This window comes from Lutjanus erythropterus, chromosome 1 (assembly GCF_056507025.1).
Source record: "Lutjanus erythropterus isolate fLutEry1 chromosome 1, fLutEry1.hap2, whole genome shotgun sequence".
NCBI lineage: Eukaryota > Metazoa > Chordata > Actinopteri > Lutjaniformes > Lutjanidae > Lutjanus > Lutjanus erythropterus.
Window position 1 is genome coordinate 1,320,471 of NC_139317.1, and position 21,795 is coordinate 1,342,265.

The 21,795-nt window shown below is 39.1% G+C and overlaps 2 protein-coding genes across 3 annotated transcripts; one reads left to right on the top strand and one right to left on the bottom strand.

The window, feature by feature from the left end:
• The first annotated feature begins 2,556 nt into the window (after nucleotides 1-2,556).
• On the top strand, nucleotides 2,557-4,173 carry il17a/f1 (interleukin 17a/f1). Its single transcript, XM_084723122.1, has 2 exons — nucleotides 2,557-2,790; nucleotides 3,857-4,173. Exons 1-2 carry the CDS (start codon nucleotides 2,573-2,575, stop codon nucleotides 4,110-4,112), a joined length of 474 nt encoding a protein of 157 aa, XP_084579248.1. The 5' UTR covers nucleotides 2,557-2,572; the 3' UTR covers nucleotides 4,113-4,173.
• Nucleotides 4,174-6,769: 2,596 nt separating this feature from the next.
• Nucleotides 6,770-14,144, bottom strand: LOC146332438 (stathmin-4-like). 2 transcript variants are annotated; one of them, XM_084713516.1, is made up of 7 exons: nucleotides 14,061-14,144; nucleotides 12,181-12,248; nucleotides 11,938-12,033; nucleotides 11,100-11,305; nucleotides 9,498-9,662; nucleotides 9,367-9,384; nucleotides 6,770-7,754 (listed from the first exon to the last, which is right to left on the bottom strand). In XM_084713516.1, the coding sequence occupies exons 2-7, from the start codon at nucleotides 12,191-12,193 to the stop codon at nucleotides 7,746-7,748; spliced, it is 507 nt and encodes a 168-aa protein (XP_084569642.1). In that variant the 5' UTR covers nucleotides 12,194-12,248; nucleotides 14,061-14,144; the 3' UTR covers nucleotides 6,770-7,745. The 2 variants fall into 2 exon arrangements, with proteins under 2 accessions (XP_084569642.1, XP_084569020.1); XM_084712894.1 differs by having other exon boundaries at nucleotides 11,100-11,308.
• Between the last annotated feature and the right edge of the window lie 7,651 nt (nucleotides 14,145-21,795).

Consider the following 21,795-nt stretch of genomic DNA (forward strand, 5'->3'; position numbering starts at 1 on the left):
TGTCTTCACCTTTGCTCTTTCTTGTTGCAAGTTTGCAGCAGATGCAGGAGTTGGACATCTTTGTTTTGCAATATGCAACTCTCAGAAAAAATATGCAGATGGATCAGAGAATTTGGCACTGGCTCTCAGCTGGAACTGGTTCCCAGTTTCCATTCTTACTTCAGAGGGACTCTGCGTGAAATCAGATAAATGTCCTCAAGTGATGTCACTAGAGTCAGTGTCAGCCGGGGCTGAAGTTTGAAAAGGAAAAAGACAAGAAAAGTCAAAAAACATGAGCTCAACAGACGTCTGTATCTGCTATTTATTTCTTCATTAGCCACAACAGTCAGTGGACAAATTGCATTGTGGGTAATGTAGGTGCCAGATTTTGACCAGGAACAATAAAAAAATTGCATTTTTCATGCTTTTTAAACTGACAGAGTTTGTGACGATGAATCAGTGGAGGATTTTATTTTGTGAAATTTGTGAAAATTTTCTATTTATCCACAAATAATAAGCAAATGGGATCAATAAGGTGCTTCACCTGCAAAGGTTCAGTTCTGCAAACCCACAAAGCTCAGTACCAGAACTGACCATAACCTGCCCAGAAAACACACACACACACACACACACACACACACACACACACACACACACACACACACACACACACACACACACACACAGCAGTGTGTCAGTGGTTCATCAGTGGCTACAGGCCTTTTGTTGGGATTGGGATCTTTGTGGAGCTCAAACTCAAAAACAGCATGAAATGATAAAATAAAAGTGTACAGATCAAATTACAAAAAAATATTGTGCAGGGGACTGCTGTGATTGGTAGAGCTCATGGGAAGCTACAGTGATTGGTCTAAAGATCGCACAGAATTCACAGGGACTGGTTGAAATTGCGTGAATTGTTGTGATCACAACTTCCTGGACCGACTGATTTATGCATCTATTCTAGCCAGCAGCCAGATAATATCACCATCACTATATCACAGCGACGTCTCATCGTTCAGCAGGATGTGAGGTCAAAGGTTATATCATAGGCTTGTGCTTGTGCTATTGTTACACTAACGATTAATCGACTAATCGTTTCAGCTCTTGTTCCAATTCAAGGTCAAGTTCTTCAACACCAAACTGGGAAGTAAAAGATCTTAATGGAGCTGATTTGTTCACATAATGAAACAGAAAACACAAAGTTGTGACACAAAGATGGAAAAACATGTTTTGTTGTTAAGATTTCTGTTGACCTGAACAAACCAAAAGTGCAGTAGAACGACCTGTTGGCCCACTGAGTTTCTTGCAGATGTTTTTAAAACTTCACAGTGATCAGATTTCTAACATGATGTTTAAAGGTGCAGACTTCACACTCTGGAGGAGAAGATGACCTAGAAAATCTGCTGCAACTTTTGTGTGCACAATAAATAAACCTCGACATTGGCTGTGAAAGTGGGTCGACCATCAGGCCTCGTCATGCGGGCCACTCTGTGGTTTACAAAGGAGGATCAAAGACGCTCAGAAGAAAGAAAGAAAGACACGTGGTGACATCATCAGCGGACGTGCAACGGCAGCGCTGACTCTGACGCTCAGATCAGGATAAATGTCAGAGCTCGACCCGACGGCCAGCAGAGCATCAGCAGACTTCTTCCGACCTGAACCTCCAGTGGAACCCGAGGACCCTGAAGAGCAGCAGAGATCTGCAGAAAGATCGGAAACTCAGAATAAGAAACAAAGAAGACGACGAGGACAAACTGTCAGCATGTTTTCAACATTAAACTCCAAAGTGACAACGGTAAGAGTTTGATTTTATCCTCTGATCTAAATCTGTGCAAAGACGATGAGTTCAGGATGAAATTTAGACTTTTTAAAACCCGACTTCTCAGCAGAAACTAAACTAAACTAAACGAGACGTTCTGAAAAAGATAATGACTTTAATGAAAGTTTAAAATCTAAAATTGAAATTAAATTAATTATTAAAACTTATTAATAATAATCATTCAGATTTTTTGTGTTTATTTTGAAATCTGTATGAGGCTGCATGAGATCATGTGATTGGCTGAAACGGTGACAACAGCATCATCAAGTAATGAAATGTGTTATCATGATATAAAAAATGAACTTTGTTACCATGGAAACAATAGGAACAATGAAATGCTTCATTTATTTATTCCTTTATTTATTTAGGGTGTCTAACAAGCTTTGGACCTATTTATTATTATTTATTTATTTTTAAATTAAGCAGCTTCGTTTGGAAGAATATTAGTCTTCGCCAGTTCAAATTAGGAGGAAGAAAAGATCCAGAAAGTCAAATAAAAATGACATAGGAATAGAAAAATAGATTTATAAATAAAATAAAATTTAAGATATAAAGTGTATTAGGAGTAAACACCAAACAAAGAAGAGGTAGTATCGGCAATTATATTGAAAGTATTATTGGTGGTGATATTGACAGGTAATTGATTAGTATATTGATCAGTAATTTATAGTAGTAGTAGTAATTTATTCTCCACATTTTGACATCTTTTCTTCGTGTGGAAAAGTCTCAGTCTGAAGGTTAATTTCTCCTCCTCTTCCTCAGGTTATCTGTGTGATGGCGATGATGATGATGGTGATGATGATGATGACGTTGGAGGCGGCAGCCATGCCAAAAGGCGGCGGTCATTCCAGACACCCGCTGAAGACGCACAGGAAGTTGTCTGATGGTGCAACGGTAGAAACGGTCCCCCTGCAACTCGACCCCAACGCTTTGGTCTCTACGAAGATCATCAGACCGCTGCAGAACGTCTCCATCTCCCCGTGGACGTACAAGTGAGGACACACACACACACACACACACACACACACACACACACACACACACACACACACACACACACACGCTGAAAACACACTCACACATTCAACTTAATCAAACTTAAAATTTCTTTTTTTAATTCTCAGAACATTTCAGAGCTTATAAACCTGAATTATTCTAACTTGAAGGTTTTTAACTTGAAATAACTTGAATGAATGTTTTGTACAAAGTCCAATCAACTCATGAATTTAAGTTTCTACAGAAACATGATCAGTATATCAGCAGATTTCCCAGCATGCATTGTGTGACGGTTCTGAAACTGAGAAAATGTGGAAGGAAAACAAGTTTGTTTTTAATGTTGGTCTGTTTGACTGAAGAGATGTTGGTTCAACTTAATATTTGAAGTTTATTAAATTTGTTTTCTCCAGTACAACTGAATTAAATTAAGTTTATTTGACTACATTATAAAAAAAAAAAAAAAAAGCTGAGAAAATGCAAAAATTCCAAGTAACTTATTTCAAAAGGTTTTGGGTTTTGAGCCCAACTGTTTATTAAACTTTCAAAAAGTTTAATCAACTAAGAGATAATTTTCTTCTTTAGATAAACTTGAATCTTTGAGTTTTATAACCTCCAAATAATCATTTTCAAGCGCCTAAATAATGACAAATTAGGTTCAGTAATAAAAAATGCAAACCTTGGGAGGTTTCCAAAACTGAAAGATTCAAGTTTATCTAAAGAAGAAAAGTAACTTATCTCAACTAAAAATTATAGGTCAGCAAAACTTAATAACTTAATATATTTCAAAACTGAGGAGTGTGAGTTTGATTCAAAACTTTAAACTCTAGGGAAGACAGTTGTGAAAATTTTCTCAACTTTTTTTTACAGTATAGAAAAGTGTTTTTGAATTATTACAAAATTACCTCAAGTTGTCTTGTCAAATCAGCGAACTTACAGTTTCATTTGCAGCCCGGAGACAGACTTTTTTAAGTTAAAACAATTTTATTTTTACAGTGTAACATGCAGAAAACAGCAGTATGGTCCTTTAATCGTAGAATTTGTCCTTCCTCTCTCCGTCCTCAGTAACTCCCACGATGAGTCTCTGTTCCCTCCGACGGTGTCCGAGGCTCACTGTCTCCTGCAAGGCTGTCTGGACTCGCAGGGACGCGAGGACCTGACCCTGGAGTCCCGGCCAATCATGCATCAGGTGCTGCTGCTGCGGCGCGTCCGCTCGGTGGGGGCGGGGTCAGCAGGAGACAGCTACCACTACCAGCTGGAGTCCCGCCTCATCGCTGTGGGCTGCACCTGCGTCCGACCCAACATCCAGCGCCAACAGTGAGGAGCAGCAGAGAGCAGAGCTGATCCTGGGTCAGTGTGTCGTGGTTCTGTACGGAGGACCAGGAGCAGCTGATAAAAAAACAAAACAAAACAAAAGAAAAATACAAAAATTTTTGCTGTAATTTTGAGGTTTTACAAACATTGAGGAGCACCTTGTTCTTCTTTTTTATTTGTTCCATATAAATTAACTTATTAGTATTTTAATAATATATATTATAATGTAACAGATTTTGTAATAACTATGAGATCTACAAATGTTTCACTTTAGTTATTAGATCTAAATATGGAAGCCCATTCATACCGATATGATGAAAACATAAAAGATCTTGTGAGTAATTCTTTGCTAGCTAGCTAAAAGATTTGTAAAACTTTAATGTTTTGCTAGCTAGCCATTTTAAAAGTTAAGCCTCCTCAAGTGTAAGTTTAAAGTTACTGCATCACGTTTTAAATTGGATTTTGTTTTTGTGCAACAGAATTAAATTAAAACTTTGGTTTATATCAAAAACTAAACTGAGGTTCAAATTTAATCTTTCTTCATTCTAAGGTGTGACCCAGTTTACTAACTAATCTCAAAATAATGACTAATTCTTTATTTTCAAGAAAAGTTTCTCATGATAAAGATCTACAGGATCTTTTTCCCTTTTCATTGGCAGAAATGGGTTTCCATAACTATTCTTAACTTCTTCATTTTGAATTTTTAAATTTCCAATAAGGAGATAGAAATTAATAGTTTCTACTTATTAAATCGTAATTAAATCATAATTTTGAGGTTAACCAAAATGCATAAACCAGATTCAAAGATATAAAAAAAGATAAATAAGATTAAATAATTAATACATTTTTAAAAAGAAGACTTGTTGCTGCGTTCTACACCAGCTGAAGTTTGGTCTGAGTTACGGGAATATATTAAAGTTTAATTAAGTTTAAATTTAAAGTGTGTTTCATGATTTAGATTCAGTCACAATTGTCAGATAAGTCATAACTTTTTGTGTGTGTAATTGGATTTATGTGAGATGAAGGTTTTTGAACATTTATTTATGTTGCTGCTCTGTGATCCATTGTATCTTCATCTGTGTTTTTCTGAAATCTTTGTTTACATTTGACATTTGTCTCTAAAGACACCTTCACACTGGAGCAAACAGATTATGGATGGACGTGTTTCATGTATTATGTTCTATTTATGGTTTTAGTTTATTTAAATGACATCTTATTTAAGTATTTTGATTTTCAGGAGGTATTTATTGGTGAAGTTATATTGATCTTAATGTATTTATAGTTCAGAGGCTCAATAAAAAAAACTGAACAAAGACATAAAGTGTCATTGTTTTATTCTTGAATTTAAAATATAATGTGATTTCTGTACATTGTCGTCATCATCATCATCATCGTCATCATCATCATCATCATCATCATTATCTCACCCTGACTCCTTTACAATGGCGTTGCCAGGGAAACAGACTAACACACACACACAAACACACCACTGTAGCTGTAAACAATGTACACAATCGATTATCAGTTATTCATCAGTGAAATTCAATCATTCAGGTTTGAATAATGATTGTTGGACAGGTGTGATGAAGCTAACATTAGCCACATGAGCTAACAGCTGTTTACTGTTGATGTAACACAGCAAAAGTCTCATTCTCAGCAGAAATCTTGTTGTGCCTCGTCCAGTTTACACAGGAAGGAAATACAGAAATGTAGCTTCAAATGCTAACATGCTAATTTTAGTGCATTGTCTTTATATGCAGAAACATGAGACAAATCCAAATGTGGAATCTGAAAAGTAACATTTGAGGACTGTGAAAGCAGAGTTAAAGCACTAAGGTCCAATCTCCATTTTTAAGAATGACTTATTATCATCTCAAGTATGTTTTGACTCGGACTCGTCTTGTTTTGTGAGAGTTTAAACTCAGACTCGTCTCAGTCTGAGAGTTTCGATTTGAATTTGTCTCATCCAAGTATTAACTGGTACTTGTCTTTGTGTCATCTGTGTTTTGACTCGATCTCATGAGTGTATTAACTCTGACTTGTTTCAGTTTTGTGGATATTTTCAACTGCATGCGTTTTGACCCAAACTTGTCTTGGTTTGGTGGATGTTTGCAACCAGGGGTGTTTTAACTTTTTTCAGTCTTGCAGATGTTTTGACTCAGACTTTTTTCACTCTTGTGAGTGTATTAACTTGGACTTGTTTCAATTTCGTGAGTATTTTCCACTGGACTTGTCTGCTCTGACTCGGGCTTGCCTTGGCGATTGCTCTGACTCTAACTTTTTCTTGGTTTGATGGATGTTTTACGCTGGACTTGTTTTAACTTTTTTCAGTCTTGTGGCTGTTTTGACTTGGACTCATCTCATCTCTCGTTGGCATTTTGACTTGGACTCTCAGACACTAATCTCACCTATAACTATCTCTTGTCTTGATTAAGTCCAAGTTGACTTTTTCTTTGCCCCTCCTGGTATTGGTCTTGACTTAGTCTTGACCTTAATTACAATTCAGTCTCACCTCAAAACTGCTAATTTATCTTGACCTTGTGAGTATACTGACCTGGACTTGTTTTGGTTTTGTTTGTATTTTTACTGGACTCTGCATCTGACTCGTGCTTGTCTCAGTAACTTGTCTCGATTTGCTGGGTCTTTGCAACCAGTCTGGTTTTCCTTATGATTGTTTAGCCTCAATCTTGTCTCAGTCTTGTCTTGTCTTAATTACTGCTTTGACTTGGACTCGTCTCTGCCCTGTTGGCATTTTGACTTGGATTCTCAGATGCTAATCTCACCTATGACTAGTCTCGACCAAGTCTGACTGACTTTTTTTTGGCCTAATGATCTTGACTTGTGTCAGGACTCAGCCTGGACTCAAAACAGTGTGGACTTGGTCTCGGACTTGACAACATCCCTTTGACAAAGAGCACGTCTGCTAATCTTAATGTTCTTTCCCAGAGCTGCCACTAGATGTCACCAAAGAGCCACATGTAAGGTGATCAAATCTTTCTCGTTGTTGTCCTGTTTTACAGAAAATGAAATTATGCACACTGTCCAGCAGGTGGAGCTGTTACACTCTGATCAGTCCAGGGAGCAGAGACTCCTCCTCCTCCTCCTCCTCCTCCTCCTCCTCCTCCTCCTCCATGTCTCGGAGGCCCAGTCTGTGTTTCCCTTTGACGTAAAAGATCCAGAAGAAGAAGAAGCTGTAATGTTTCCTTTGGGTTCAGGTTCCATTTCTGTTTTGGTTGAGTTTGGTACCACTTTGATGAGACGTTGTGAAGAATTTCTGATGCGTACACAAACACACACACACACGAACACATTGGCACTGTTGGCATGGCAACAAAGCACAGTAAAACCCCTGTGAACCATCTAATGATGACCAAATCTGCAGCGTCCTTCAGTTTTTCTCATTATAAAGAGTTCATCTTGTTAAGAAGAGTCCTGGTTGTAGAGAGGAGGAGGGACTTGCCCTCAGTCCTCCTCCTTCTCCTCCTGCTCCTCTTTTTCTTCTTCTCTCACTCTTGTCAGAGTCTCTTCCTGTCAGGCTCCCAGTCGGAGCAGCGCCGGGTTGTCGGCACATCAATCATCAGCTCATCAGCTCTCCAAAATGGCTTCCAAATAAAGTTCAGCTTGTGTTGTGATCAGGCCATCAGGACACCTGGAGGCAGAAGAAAAGGGGCGGAGTTAGCACAATGCTAAAGATCAAATCCCTGCAGCTAGGTCACAACATCTGGTGGAAACATTGAAACTACAAGAGTGTCAGCAGCACGTTAGAGGGTAACTTTTTCAAAATGGACTCTATTTTCCCACGTTTTTGTGTCTAAGTAACTAATCTGGATTACAATTTTTGAAATTGGTTCAGTGTTGAGGGAGAGCGCTGCAGCCGTCAGCTGTGAAACAGGCGGTAAAGTGCATCCATTAAATGTTTTTATTTTTGCCAGACATTCTCAGATTGTTATTCTAAAGAGGCCTTCAAATGATAAGAAAGTCTTGGTGGGGTATCGCACAGAGAGGCAAAGTACAGCATGCCTGGTATGGAAACAGCTGAGCTAACTTTAGCCAAGTTCATAAACTTCACAAACTACATGATTCACAAATCTCATAGCCTGATCTGACTGCTAACATGTGTTATGTTTACTGGAGATGTTGTGGTGTGTTAATGTTGTCTAATAGAGTTTGGGGAACTCTGAAACTCTTCATCACTCTCAGTCGTGTCTAGAAGAAACCCTTGATTTGCAAAACACTTGCAAGATTTGCATGCTGCTTCTTCATTGTGTACGTTGTACAACACTACAGTGATCACTCTCATGAGATCTTTGAAAGGTCTTGGGTTCCTTTCATGACTTGACCATCAGTCTCTCCCTTCTTTGCTTGTGTCACTACCACACATCCGTGGTCTCTTCTGGCTTTTTGGAGGTAAACAAGGTCAAAGCAGTTTTACAGCTGGTTGTATTTGGGGTCCTTCAGTGTCTGACAACATTATGAAAGGATCCCTACAGAGACAGAGCTTTCTGTTAAAAAGGAAGATCCTCCTTGTTTAACCAGAAACAGACGATTTATCGGTCTTTTAAAGACACCAGACTTCATTTACAGAGACAGTAATCTTATCATCGTAAAACACACGTCATTCAAACTGGACAGAAACAAAATAAAACTCACAAGCGTCTGTCAACTGTTCCAACAATCACCAGCTCTCTTCATTCATAAAGTTCACGAGAGGAGCAAAAGGTTGAACATGAGGGAAACAGCGGAGAGAAAACAGAATATTTTCACATCAAACTCTGTGAACTAAGAGTTTATTTCAAACAAACCAGAGCTGGTGATTGTTGGAACAGTGGAGAGATGAGCCATGGTGGTTTTGGTGAGTTTACTTTGTGTCGGTCCAGTTGTGAATGATGATGATAAAAAAGAAAAAATCACTGTTTGCAGTCTGGTGATTTTGAACAGAGTGATAAATCATCTGTTTCTGGTTAAACAAAAAAGATCTTATTCTAGCGATCCTTTCCATAATGTTGTCAATAACAATCCAAGCCTGTCAGTGGTAAAAACAAGCACCAGTAATGGACAAATTTCAAGAACTGTTGTCCCCATCAGTCACAGAAACATGGGAAATAGGATCTAGGTTGAGAAAAACTGAAGTTACTTAAGTCAAAGTTTCATGTTCGGCTGATATGGCTGAAATGTCAGATCTTTAAATTTGAATTTTGTCTCCATGTTTTGTCTCAGTAGATCTACCCAGAATCCCCTCTTCTCCTCCAGCCCGTCCTCACCTCCACACTGTGCTTGTCCTGAAAGACACAAACATCACAAACTCCCGTCAGCGACTCATTCCCATCGTCCAGAATCTGAATCGTCTCATTGAATCAGAGTGAAAACGGACGATAAAAACCTGCGCCCTCACCTCCTCCTGCAGCCGCTCCTGTGAGGCGTTCAGGTGCATCTGCCGCTGCTCCTTGTCGGCGTCGGCTCGGTGCTCCTGGCGCTCTTTGGTCAGAGCTTTCTGAGCGACTTCGCGCTCGTGCTCCCTCCGCTCGGCCAGATGCTTCAGCAGCTCCGCTTCCTGACACTAGAGGGAGACAGAGGGAAGATTTACAAACACTTTCTACCTGCCTCTCCTACAGAATTTTAGTTCCTTTTTGTTAGATTTTATAGAAACAAATTCAAGTTTACTTTTTGTCTGAACTGTGTGATTGAGTCTGTTGATTATATCTTAACTAACTACTGCATTTGTTTGATTTGAACGCCAATCAAAAATCTAAATATCTTCTCATTTGTAACACTATAAAATAACTTGTGGGGTTCCTCAAGGATCAACTTTAGTTCCACTGTTTTTTGTCTTCAGCTAAATCTATATTTATAAATATCTCAACAACTACTGACTGGATTGTCATGAAATTTTGGACAGACATTTGTGTCCCTCTTGTGATGACCTGTAAAAACTTTCACAATCCTCTGACCTTTTCTGTAGCGCCACCTTGAGGCTGACATTTCTGGATTTTAGTAAAATGTCTCAATGACTATCACAGAGGTTTTTTTGTTTGTTAAATATACCTATCGGCATTTTTATGTGTTCAATACTTTTGTTCATGATCAAATATCTGAAGAATTAATGACACTCCCATCAGCCTCTGCTGTACTGTGTGTTAAGTATTAAGTAGCAAATGATAGTATTTTAGCATAGTAAGCTATGCAGTACAGTTGCTAATATCGGTAACCCTATAATTAATATGCTTGTAATAAGCCTTAGCTAATAGGTAATATCGCCCTTATAAGATGGTCATTAATATGTGTTAGTAAGACTATATAATTGTTAATATTAGCAACATTAATAGTTTTTGTTGCATTATATGACATTTATAATAATAAATTTATTATTTGTAGTATTTGTTTTTATTTATTATTTAGTATTTGTAAACAGTTTATAAACTGCTTAAGACTATTAATAAAAGCTTTATAAGCCTTCCAAACAAATGTCTAAAGTTTAACTTACTTATAATGTCCAACATTTCCGAAGCTTTTGTTCTTGCTTTATAAACATTTCCACATATTTTATTAAGCATTCATCAACAGTTAACTGTGTTTTTTGGGGTGTCAGATCTATATTGTGAACAATGCTTATTAAGGATAATAAATCCTTAAATCCAGGCTCCCACTCTGCTCTGATTGGCTGTACCTTTTCAGGTGTTCCAGGCATCTATTAAACGTTTTCTGTGTAGGGTTAGGGATAAGGCTGGGGTGAGGTTAAGGTAAATGGAAGCAGAGTGTTATAAGTGTTTATAAATGTCTCTCAAGCTAACAATAAACGTGTTAATAATGCTAATAATAAAACTTATATAGTCTTATTAACTCATGTTAATAAGCATTTTGTGAGGACCTTATCATCTATTAACTAAGGCTTATTACAAACACCTTAATATAAAATGCTCCCTTCATCGTGAGAATCTCCATTAACAAACTAATGTGACCATAAAAAGACAATTAACAATCTGTTGACTCCACCCACCTTTCTCCTCTCTTGGGCGGCGTCCAGTTTCTTCTGGATCTCTTCCAGTGAGGGTTTCCCGCGAGGCGGCGTGGTCGCCCTCAGCTCGGGGCCGCCATCAAAGGTGGGCGGCTTCAGGATGACCTCGAAGGCCTGGCCGCTCGACCGTTTGCTCAGCTCGATCACCTCCATGTCCCGGATGTTGCACAGGTTCAAGTCCACCACACCTGCTGCAAGAGGAACACGAGAACCAGAACCATGAGTGTCTGTGTGGGTTTGCTCCAGTTTCCTCCAGTTTTCCCAGTGAACCAGACCAGACCAGGACTGACAGTGGCCAGTTTGGCAGTTAGGCATGTTTATGGCAGGTTATCTTAAAGACTTATAACGACTCCTTCATGTTCATGACACGTGTCATGCCATGGTTATGGTGGTGTTATGTCACTCTTATGCATGGTTCTTCAACTAAAGTGTTACCAGCTTTGCCTGAGCTGTTGTCATAACAACACATTTGTTAATGTCAGGTTGACATAACAAAGTTACTGTTGTCTTTGTAAGTTGTCATAACAAAGACATCTCAGACTATGTCAACTTTGCAATAAGAATGACATGAAGGACCAAATGACACTTAATAACAGTCATAAACATTCATAAAGACTCCTTAATGTTCATGACAGTTATGACACCTGTCATAGTTTGGTCATTGTTGAAAACATTTGATATAAAGTAACCAACAGACATTTTCTATATGAAACCGTGACCTGTTACAGCTTTAAGCTAAATTGTTCCATGTCAAAGTTATTGATCTGTCATCATCAGTAAAGGATAAGTGATCGATCGAGGAGTAAAGAGTGCTGCTGACCTTCCTTCTTGTCGGCTGTGACGTCTCTTTGTTGAGGGAGGATGCAGGAGCAGAAGAGAGACACCAGAGGGAGCTCTCGCATCTTCTCTCTGTATGCTGCAACATTCAGATAAAAAGAGAGAGAAAAAGAGAAGAGTTGAGTCATAAATCTGAACAGATTCAGTCAAATGAACAAAACATCACACAACCAAAAAATAATATTTAAAAAAATCTGCAAACAAATAAAAATCACTTCAGTTTTACCTGCCAGAGTCATCCTGCTGCTGCTGCTGTTTTCAGTCAAAGACACTGTGGTGAGGTAGAGTCTGTTCCTGAGGACACACACAGGAGGGACAGTAGAGTCAGTCCAGTAGAATCACTTCAGTAGAATCACTTCAGTCTGAGCTGAAACAGTTTCTGAGTAAAGCCTCTCAGGTACGACACACTTGTTCAGCTCAGCTCATGCAGGAAGCTTTTTTCTTTTTCTTCTCAAGATTGTTCCATGTAGTCCCGCCTCACAGTGCTGTGATTGATAGTACTCATTGCCTCGATGGTGGTTGTTATTGCCTGAAAAACTACTTGTGAAAGGGTCTATTTTAAGAGAATATCTGTATTTTTATATATATGCACACAGCAAATCATTCATGTCTCTAACATGCAATCATCCTGTGCAATATACTGTATATTTATATTTAAACTGTGCAGTAATATCTATTCATACACATGACACATTCTTCCTCTGCAGCCTCCACACACTCAGCATAAGGTAATGAGAACTAGCCAATCACAGCACAGTAACGTGCAGGCGGTGCAGACAGATGTCTGTCTGTCAGGCTAAACTCAGGGAGCAAAACTCCCACATTACAACAGCAAACTTAGATTTGAATCTGTTAAAAAGGAAATGGTTCAGGAAATAAAGATGAAAAGTAGGAGATGGACAAAGACATTATATTTTATCTTTAATGCATCATTTTTATAATTTTGCCTCTTTCTTCTGCAGCTCCCTGGTAAATCAAAAGTTTGCAGTCTGAATCTTATCTTATCTTATATTTCACTTTGCTTTTATGAGACAGGAGCACAAACTGCGATCCTTTTTGATTTAAAGGTCAGATTCAGCTGAGCTTGTTGAATCACTCTTTATAAATATGAGTTGGTTTTAATTCAGCAGCTGCGACTTCATAAGACTAAAATAATTCATCCAAAGTGTGAAGAGACTGAATCATCAGTGAGTGCAGTGACATGAGCTTCAGCTAAAAGAGATTCAGGTCATGCATCGACCTCCTGCTGTCACAGATCATCCAGCTGCTGCACCGACGAGCAGCGTTTTCAGTTAACAAACACACATAGAGCATAAAATGATGGAAATTCTCACAAACATAACTTGAAAAACTGTGCACAAAAACTACTGCAGCTAGCTGCAGTTTAAAATGATTTTCTAGCTTTTATTCTATCAAACATGATTTACATTGATTGTTTAATCTCTCTGCAATGTCCAAAACAAAGACAAATACTCAGTTTTAGGTCTCAAAATCCAAACTTCAGTCTGAACAACAAAGAAACAATCAGAGAAAATCAACAAAACAGAAACCAGATCAGATTTTCTGCAGAAAAAGACTGAAAATCATGAATCTGTCATCATAACTGTCCACTATTTTCTAATCGATGCTCCTTAAAAAGCTGCTGCAGACACACAATGATAAAACTTTGAATGTGTGTGTGTGTGAGTGTGTGTGTGTGTGTGTGTGTGTGTGTGTGTGTGTGTGTGTGTGTGTGTGTGTGTGCAGGGACTAAACGATGATGTCATTGTTGCCAGTAAGCGCATCACCTTCTGCAGAGAGGAGTGAGTGGAGCACGCAGCTCAAACACTAAAGACAAAGAAACAGAGAGAAAAGAAAAACATGCAGCAGAGAAAGAAATAAGGAAAAGATGAAAGTGATGAACTGAAGCTGCTGAAGAATAAAGAAGAAAACTGAATCAAACGAGTGAAACCTGCTTTCATCTGCAGCCGTCTGAGCTGCAAACATGCAAAAAGCTTAAAAATAACCACAAATACATGAAAACATGTGAATATACTCTGATATAATAAATATAAAAGTAGTATGTGTGTGTGTGCGTGTGTGTGTGTGTGAGCAGTGTGTACTCACCCTGCAGTGATGCTCGGTCTCTCTGTTCAGACTGAAGATCTGCAGCTCAGCAGCATCAGCACCAAACAGCAGCCTGCTGCATGACATCACTCACGACTGATCTGATTGGCCGGTAACGATACCGGGCTTTGATTGGTCCAGCAGGGCAGCGGGAGGAGGAGGGGGAGAAGGGGGAGAAGGAGGAGGAGGGAGTTCACAGCAGTGGAGGTTTATTTCAGAGGATTCCTCCTGATCACAGTCAGAACGTTCTTCAGCAGGATCAGATGGATTTTTCTGGGTTATTATGTCACAATTTGACTGTTTTTCATTAGAACTCAGTATAATAACTGATCAGCTGATCAATCAAATGACTGATGAGCACATCAGTCTGTGCAAAAGGAGGAAAAGAGATGAACAAAAAACATCTTACATATTGATCAGTGAAGTGATGGTTTGGACTGAATTAAACTCTGAGTTGTTTCCAACATTCTGCACACGTCTCAACACCTGTAACTATGACAATGTCAAAAATCAAACATTTTAAACATCATAAAGCAAGAATTTGTTTCAGCTGTCGCACTGAACTGCAATACACCAAAACAAACAAACAAACAAACAAACAAACAAACTAAAGACGTGAAAGACGTAAAAACAGAAAAGATGCAAATGTCATAACAAAAAAAAGACAAAAGATGTAATGAGACAAAAACATGATGTACAAGACATAAGGACAAAAACAGACGTAACAGAAATGATGCAAAAGACAAAAAACAAACATTTTATTTGCATGTGTGAATTCTGGTGTAATTTGATGCTGAATGTACAGCAGAGTCCTCACTCAGTGATTGGCTGATCAGCAGCAGGTGTGGATCAGATTTATTCTTCTGCTGCAAAGTGTCGATTAAACTGATTAGAAATCAGCAAACTGTGACGAGATCAAATCACACAGAAACACTTGCACACATGTTGAAGTGTGTGCAGTCAGCAGTAACAAAGATCACCTGCTCTGTTCGTCTTATATATTTCTCTTCTTCGTCTGAGAGAAGCTGAAGGTTTTCTGTGCAGCCAGGTTTCATTAACTTTCATGCAAAATACTTGTGTGTTCTTATTATTATTCACACTCAACTCTCCAGATTACTTTTGATTAAAAGACAGAAAGAAGCCTGATTACCTGAAGGTCTCCACGACTCAGAGGCTAAAGAACAAAATCCACAACAAATAACAAGCTAACTTTTGTTCAAATTCACAGAACTTCACTTTAAATTACAGCAGAGATTCTAAAAGTTTTCAAAAATACTAAATCTGTCAGTCTGAGGAAATCTGTTTAAAATGATGCACAAGATATGTAGAATATTTCATCTGATGTAAAGATGCAGCCATCTTGGGTTTGAATATTTAACCTGCTGAAGAGATGAGATCATGTTATTGTGTATTTTTATTCTACTGTACCACTTCACCACACAGACAGGTGGTTCTACCAGTGGGAAAGACAAGAGCGCTTCAAATACTGAAAATAAAATAAAGAAATACTGAAATTAAAATCAGTAAAATATAAAACATGAAGCCTGGATCTGGTTTGATCTGGTTCGATGGGTTGGTGTGCCGCTGAGAAAATGTCAGTGCTAAATTTAAAGGCTGACAATGAGCTGTTACTCATCCTGACTGTAAGACTCATCACACACACACACACTCACACACAGATCTGTGTTTGTGTGTCAACGCCTCCGTCTGTTACTCTGGTTGACGGCCAAACTCTCGACTGTCTCACACTTTTCATTCAGACGCTCACAGCTACACACAAACTCAACAACGCTTGTGATGAAGGAACTTTGAAAGTCAAATTATTTCAGTGGTTCTGGGATGTTTCTGAGCATTTGAAGCTACTAACATTTATATTCTAATAAAACAAACATTTTAAATATAAAAGTCAGTATGCTGCAACAGAAAAACGTGAAAACAGGCAGAGCTCACCGACGTACGCCTGTGTGATCCACCTGTGTGATCCACCTGTGTGATCCACCTGTTTTCACATGTTTGGATCTATTTTTCAACTACTGATCAATCTGGCAATGATCTGTACAATAATAGATTAGTTGTTTGAGCTATAAAATGTCAGAAAATGTTGATCAGTGTCTCTTAAAGTCCAAGATGATGATGATGATGATGATGTCTCTGAATCATCTGCAGTCGAGCTGTGATAAATCACTGGAGCTCTACATGGTGCTGAAGTCACAGACACGTTTGTATTTACACCTTTTTCTCTCACTCAGAAAAAACACGTATAAATAGTTATTTATAAAACCGAGAGGCGCTGCAGTGTGAGATGTATGTGCAACCAAATCTGCTGTGAACTTTGCATCAACTTTAGTCCTTCTGGTCCTGACTGAGCCCTCGTTTGTGCTGCATTATGAGTTTAAATGTGCACATGTCATCCAAATTAGAGAGCATGTCCACAAAACATCTGACAAGTGACTGCAGAAAAATGCATTTTGTCAGGTATTTGAAGTGTACAGGTGTTTTTATTTTAGTTTATTAAGTTTATGTATCAGTCCCTCCAAGGTTTTGCAGGATATTTAGGGGACTGTTGCAGCCTGAAATACCTGATAGCAAAAATCAAAAATTGCAGGGCATGTTACAATGTTTTTAGGTATTTTTGCAATGAAATTATGGAAGGAAGTGACTTTATTAAAAATTATAGGTAATAAAAATGCACCCTGTTCTATATTTTACCAAAAAATGTCAGGATTACAAACATCATTTCCACAAAGATGCAAAAACTTTTTGGAGATAAAGCTTCAGTCAAAACACCAAGCAAGACATTATGAAATATGAAAGTGGACAGAGTGTTGATGAATAACAGTGACAGACATTGTGATCTTCTCAGAGTTGAAACTCACAGGAAAAATACAATGATTCATCAAATTTGCAGAAAAGTTGCAGTGTTTGAAGCTGAATTTGTTGAATTTGTGTGAATAGTTGCGATTGCAGCATCGCAGCTTCCTGAAAGGACTGATTTATTTCAGGTTTACAAAACGCATCAGTCCCAAAAACAGAAAAGATGATTCGTACCAGATTTAGCTGCAGATTAACCTGCAGTCTCTGGACGGGAGAATCTGTGGAAGTTCAGATTAAAAAAAGCAAAATTAGTTTCACATGTCAGTAAAGTCTGTGAGCTTCAACTTGAATGCCTGCAGAATGAGACTACAGCTCCCATGATGCACCAGAGAGAGAGAGAACACCATGTTCTCACACACTGTTCCTCCTCCTCTCCTCACACCGAACCAGATGATGTAATGCAGCTGCAGAGTGTGTGTGTGTGTGTGTGTGTGTGTGTGTGTGTGTGTGAGAGAGAGAGAGAGAGAGAGAGAGAGAGGTGAGTGAGAGGCTGCAGCAACAAGGAGAGAGAGAAACCTCCACATCCCAACTGATGATGTCACCTGCAGCCAATCAGCTGAGAGCTCTCAGGGCTTCACCATCAGGGTGTGTGTGTGTGTGTGTGTGTGTGTGTGTGTGTGTGTGTGTGTTTGTGTGTGTGTGTGTTTGTGTGTGTGTGTGTGTGTCTTTGAAGTCAAATCAGGATTCAGCAGAAACAACAACATCTGCAGAACAATGTTATAATTTGAAGAGCTGCAGCTTTTTCCCCACAGAAACGTACAGTAGAACCGAAGAGAACAGAGCAGAATACAGTAGAATGTAGAGTAGAACATACTAGAACAGAGATGTGATATAAACACAGAGGGGGGCGGGGCTCTGCCTCTGCGGGCTGCTTTCGAGGACAAACAGCAGCAGATTAACTGGAAGCGATGACATCATCTCTGAATCTGGAAGATGATGTCACTGACGATGAGATCACTGCACTGAGCTCAACGCAGTGATGTCATGACAACGAGACCAAAGAGACAGAAAGAAAGAAAAAGAAAGAGTGATGAAGGTGATAATGGAGGCTGACATGAGACGATCAGAAGAACGTGAGGTGTGTGTGTGTGTGTGTGTGATGTCACTGAAGGAGCCTCTTTATCATCTTTGTTAAAATAATTAAACTTTGTGATCAGCAGTGTGATTTCTCTGCATTCTTCAGTCTCAAAATCATTAAGGTAAAGACAATAATTCAGCCCTGAGTTCAGACTCACAGGCAGCGCTGCATCATCTGCATCAACCTGCCAGAGTTTATTATCTGAAGTTTCTCTTGACATGATGTCATTTTATATTTGGCAGGTTATGATTCTGAGTGAAACTCAGTCCTGCTGTTGACGGACTTTCTCTTTGGTCCTGGTTGGAAGGTGAAATGCTGCGATCGCAACAGTTCACAAAAATTCAAACAACCAATCTCTGGGAATTCTGCACAATCATGCAGTTTTGTCCAATCTGACCAATCATGGCTTCCATTCGTAACTTCCCATGATTCCACCAGTCATAGCAGTTTCCCTTCTCAAGGAGGTATTTTGTTATTTTCTGTTTTTTTGTATTTTTCATTTTTTTATTTTGTCACAAGTACTGAAAAGAACACAAGGTCTGTCGTTACTGCCATTAATTAAAGGTTCATGTGCTTTTCTATTCTCTCAGTTTTTGAATCTTTTGTAATTTCATTTACAAATAAAATGATTTTGTTTGAATTTTTGTGATCCTGAATCCTTTTGGTGAGATTAGTGAGAACACCCAGAACAGAGCGTGGTTTAATTCATCCAGAAATAAGATGCCTTTGATGTTTATACATGAAAAAAAGAAAAAAAATGAAACTTTTTGGGGGGAATTTTCACTTCACTTCTCTCGCTCGTCAACCATTTAGTTAATGCAGCACATTTCTGTCTTGTTCTGTCACTTTTACTTCCTGTAAAAACTCCCTGTATTTTTATGAGCTCATCCATGTTGATATTTTCAAAGTAAAGCCCTTTGAGCTGCAGGTTATGTATGAAAGGTTTTACAAGTTTCAAAATATATTTTTTTTTTTTGAGGGGGGGGGGCAGCTTCATGTTTTTTTAGACGTTGCTGTGGAAACGTCCCCTCCGTCCCCCAAGAAGCTGCACCCAACCTGCTGCCACCGTGACCCAACCTCGGACATGTGAGAGAAACGGATGGATGGAAAGATGACGATAAAAAGTGTGATGAAAAGGTTTGATGGGCAACAAACTGCAGAGACAAATCTGAGCTGAAAGATTCATGTAGCTGCCAGTTACAACCAGTTGAGACCAGTTTGTCTTGACTGTGTGTGTGTGTCCTGCTCAGCTCCAGTATGAATGAGCAGCCTGACTCTCAGCCAGCAGTCGTGTGTTTTATTTGTGTCGGCGAGGCGTCGTGACTCCCAACGTTTTCTGTTTCTGCTCGTGTCTGCAGCCCACAGAGGAGGAGAGGAGAGGAGAGGAGAGGAGAGGAGAGGAGAGGAGAGGAGAGGAGAGCAGAGCAGTGAGGGAGGGGTGTGTGAGCTGGAGGCAGGGGAGGAGAGAGTGAAGAGGAGAGGAGAGGGAGGCAGACAACAGTGTGGGCTGAATGTCAGCGGAGGTGAGTCACTGCTGCTGCAGGCGGAGACTTCCAGAAACTCACCTGACAAACAGACGGACGGACAGAGACACAGTTGTACCACTGAAACTTGATTTAGACCAACAAATTCAAGCTTTTCCAGCACCTTACAGCTGTGGAAAATTACATATTTATATTCAACCTTAATTCCAAAATACTTGGGACGTTGTGTAAAACGTAAATAAAAGCAGAATGCAAAGATCCGCAAATCACCTATAATCACCTATAATCACCTATAATCACCTATAATCACCTATATTCAGCTGAATACGGTACAAAGACAAGATATTTAATGTTCAAACTGATAAACTTGATTGTTTTTGTAGATATTCTGAATTTGATGTCTGCAACATGTTTCCAAACAAGTTAGGACAGGACCAACAAAAGACTGAAAGTAGTGGAACGCTCCATAAACACCTGTCTGGAACTTTGCACAGGTAACGTGGGCAAACAGTCCGAGAGTTTCAACACAAAACTGCAGGAATTTATAGATTTCACCATCTACAATCCATAATATGAATGAAAGATTGAGAGAATCCAGAGAAATCTCTGCAGGTAAGGAGCAAGACTGAAAACCAACACTGACTGTCTGTGACCTTTGACCCCTCAGGCAGCGCTGCATTAAAAACCCTCATCATTGTATAAAGGACACTACATGGACTCAGGGACACTTTGGAAAACCGTTGTCAGTAAACACAGTTTGTCTCTGCATCTACAAATGTAAGTTCAGACTCAAAGAGAAAGACACATATCAACAACATCCAGAGACACTGCAGACGTCTCTGGACCAGAGCTCATCTGAGATGGACGGACGCAAAGAGGAAAAGTGTCCTGTGGTCTGACGAGTCCACATTTCAGACTGTTTTCACTAATCATGGACGTCGAGTCCTCCGGGCTGAAGAGGAAAAGGACCATCCAGATTGTTCCCAGCACTGACTTCAACAGACAGCAGCTGTGATGGTATGGACGGATTCAGAGAGACACATGCTGCCATCACTGACGTCTTCTTCAGAGACGTCCCTGATTATTTCAGAGACACATTACAATTGAATGTAAGTGAAGAAGGAATCATAAATCATTGCATTATAACATGAACCCTCAGCCTGCAGTTTATTATGACCAGACGTTCTGTTCAATCCTGCATCATGAACATGTTAATGTTCAGTCAGACGTACAAACACGTTGGTTTGTTTTGTGTTGTATTGACAGGCGTTTGTCATTTTGTTCATGAATGATGGTCGATGAAATGAAAACAGCTTTTTGGATGGAAGAAAAACTCCCACACTTCATTACCTGTCTCATGTTTTGACTTGTTTCTTTGTTCTCCGGTGTTTCTGCTGGGATCCATCTGTGCTCTTCAGAATCTGCGGTCGTGTTCGAGCGTCTCTTTCTCTGTTTGTCTTCATTCATGCCCGAGCTCTGTGAATGGATTCACATTCTCCGCCTGCCGACCATCTGCCGACACGCTCTGTTCTCTCGCCTACACGCTCGCTGAAATCCGGCAGCGTGGTCGCACTGAAGAGCAGTTGAGTCACTCTCCGCCCGCTCCTTTCAAAAGCAACAAGTACTGTACTTAAGTACAAATGTGAGGCAGCCTGAATCTTTTCTTTTCATGAAACTTTATACTTTCTACTCCATGTACGTCTTGGAGGGAAACAGATACACAAAGAAAAAGTTTCTAAAATAAGACATTTTGTTAGAAACATGTTTGGCTCATTGTGACATCATTCCTCACTATTTTCAGAATTTTACTTGATATTTTTTATTCTAATAAATGGACTGAAAGAGAGGAAAAAAAAGAAAATTTGTTTCCATCACATTATTTGTGCTTTCCCAAATAACTTATTTAGTTTTCCATGAAAACCCACCTGACTGCTGCGAGCTGCTGCTGCATGAACTGAAATTAAAACAGAAAAAGACTTTTTGTCTCTGTGAACAACACAAAAACAACATGCAGCAGTGAAGCTGCACTAAACTGCATTTTACAACCCATAGTTCAAAAAAGGAGATGTCGTGTAAAACATGAATAAAAACAGAACGCAATGATTTATAAAAACTTTTCAACCTAATTAACAAAGACAAAATATTTAATGAACAAACTGATAAACTTCGTTTTTTGTAAATATACAGAAAAAAAACTAGTTTTAGAGTTTTAAAGATAAAAGTTTTATTTCTGTCTGCGTTCATGGAGCACTAAGTGATGTAAAATTTTATCAGCATAATGTTTGTAATGTTATTAAAA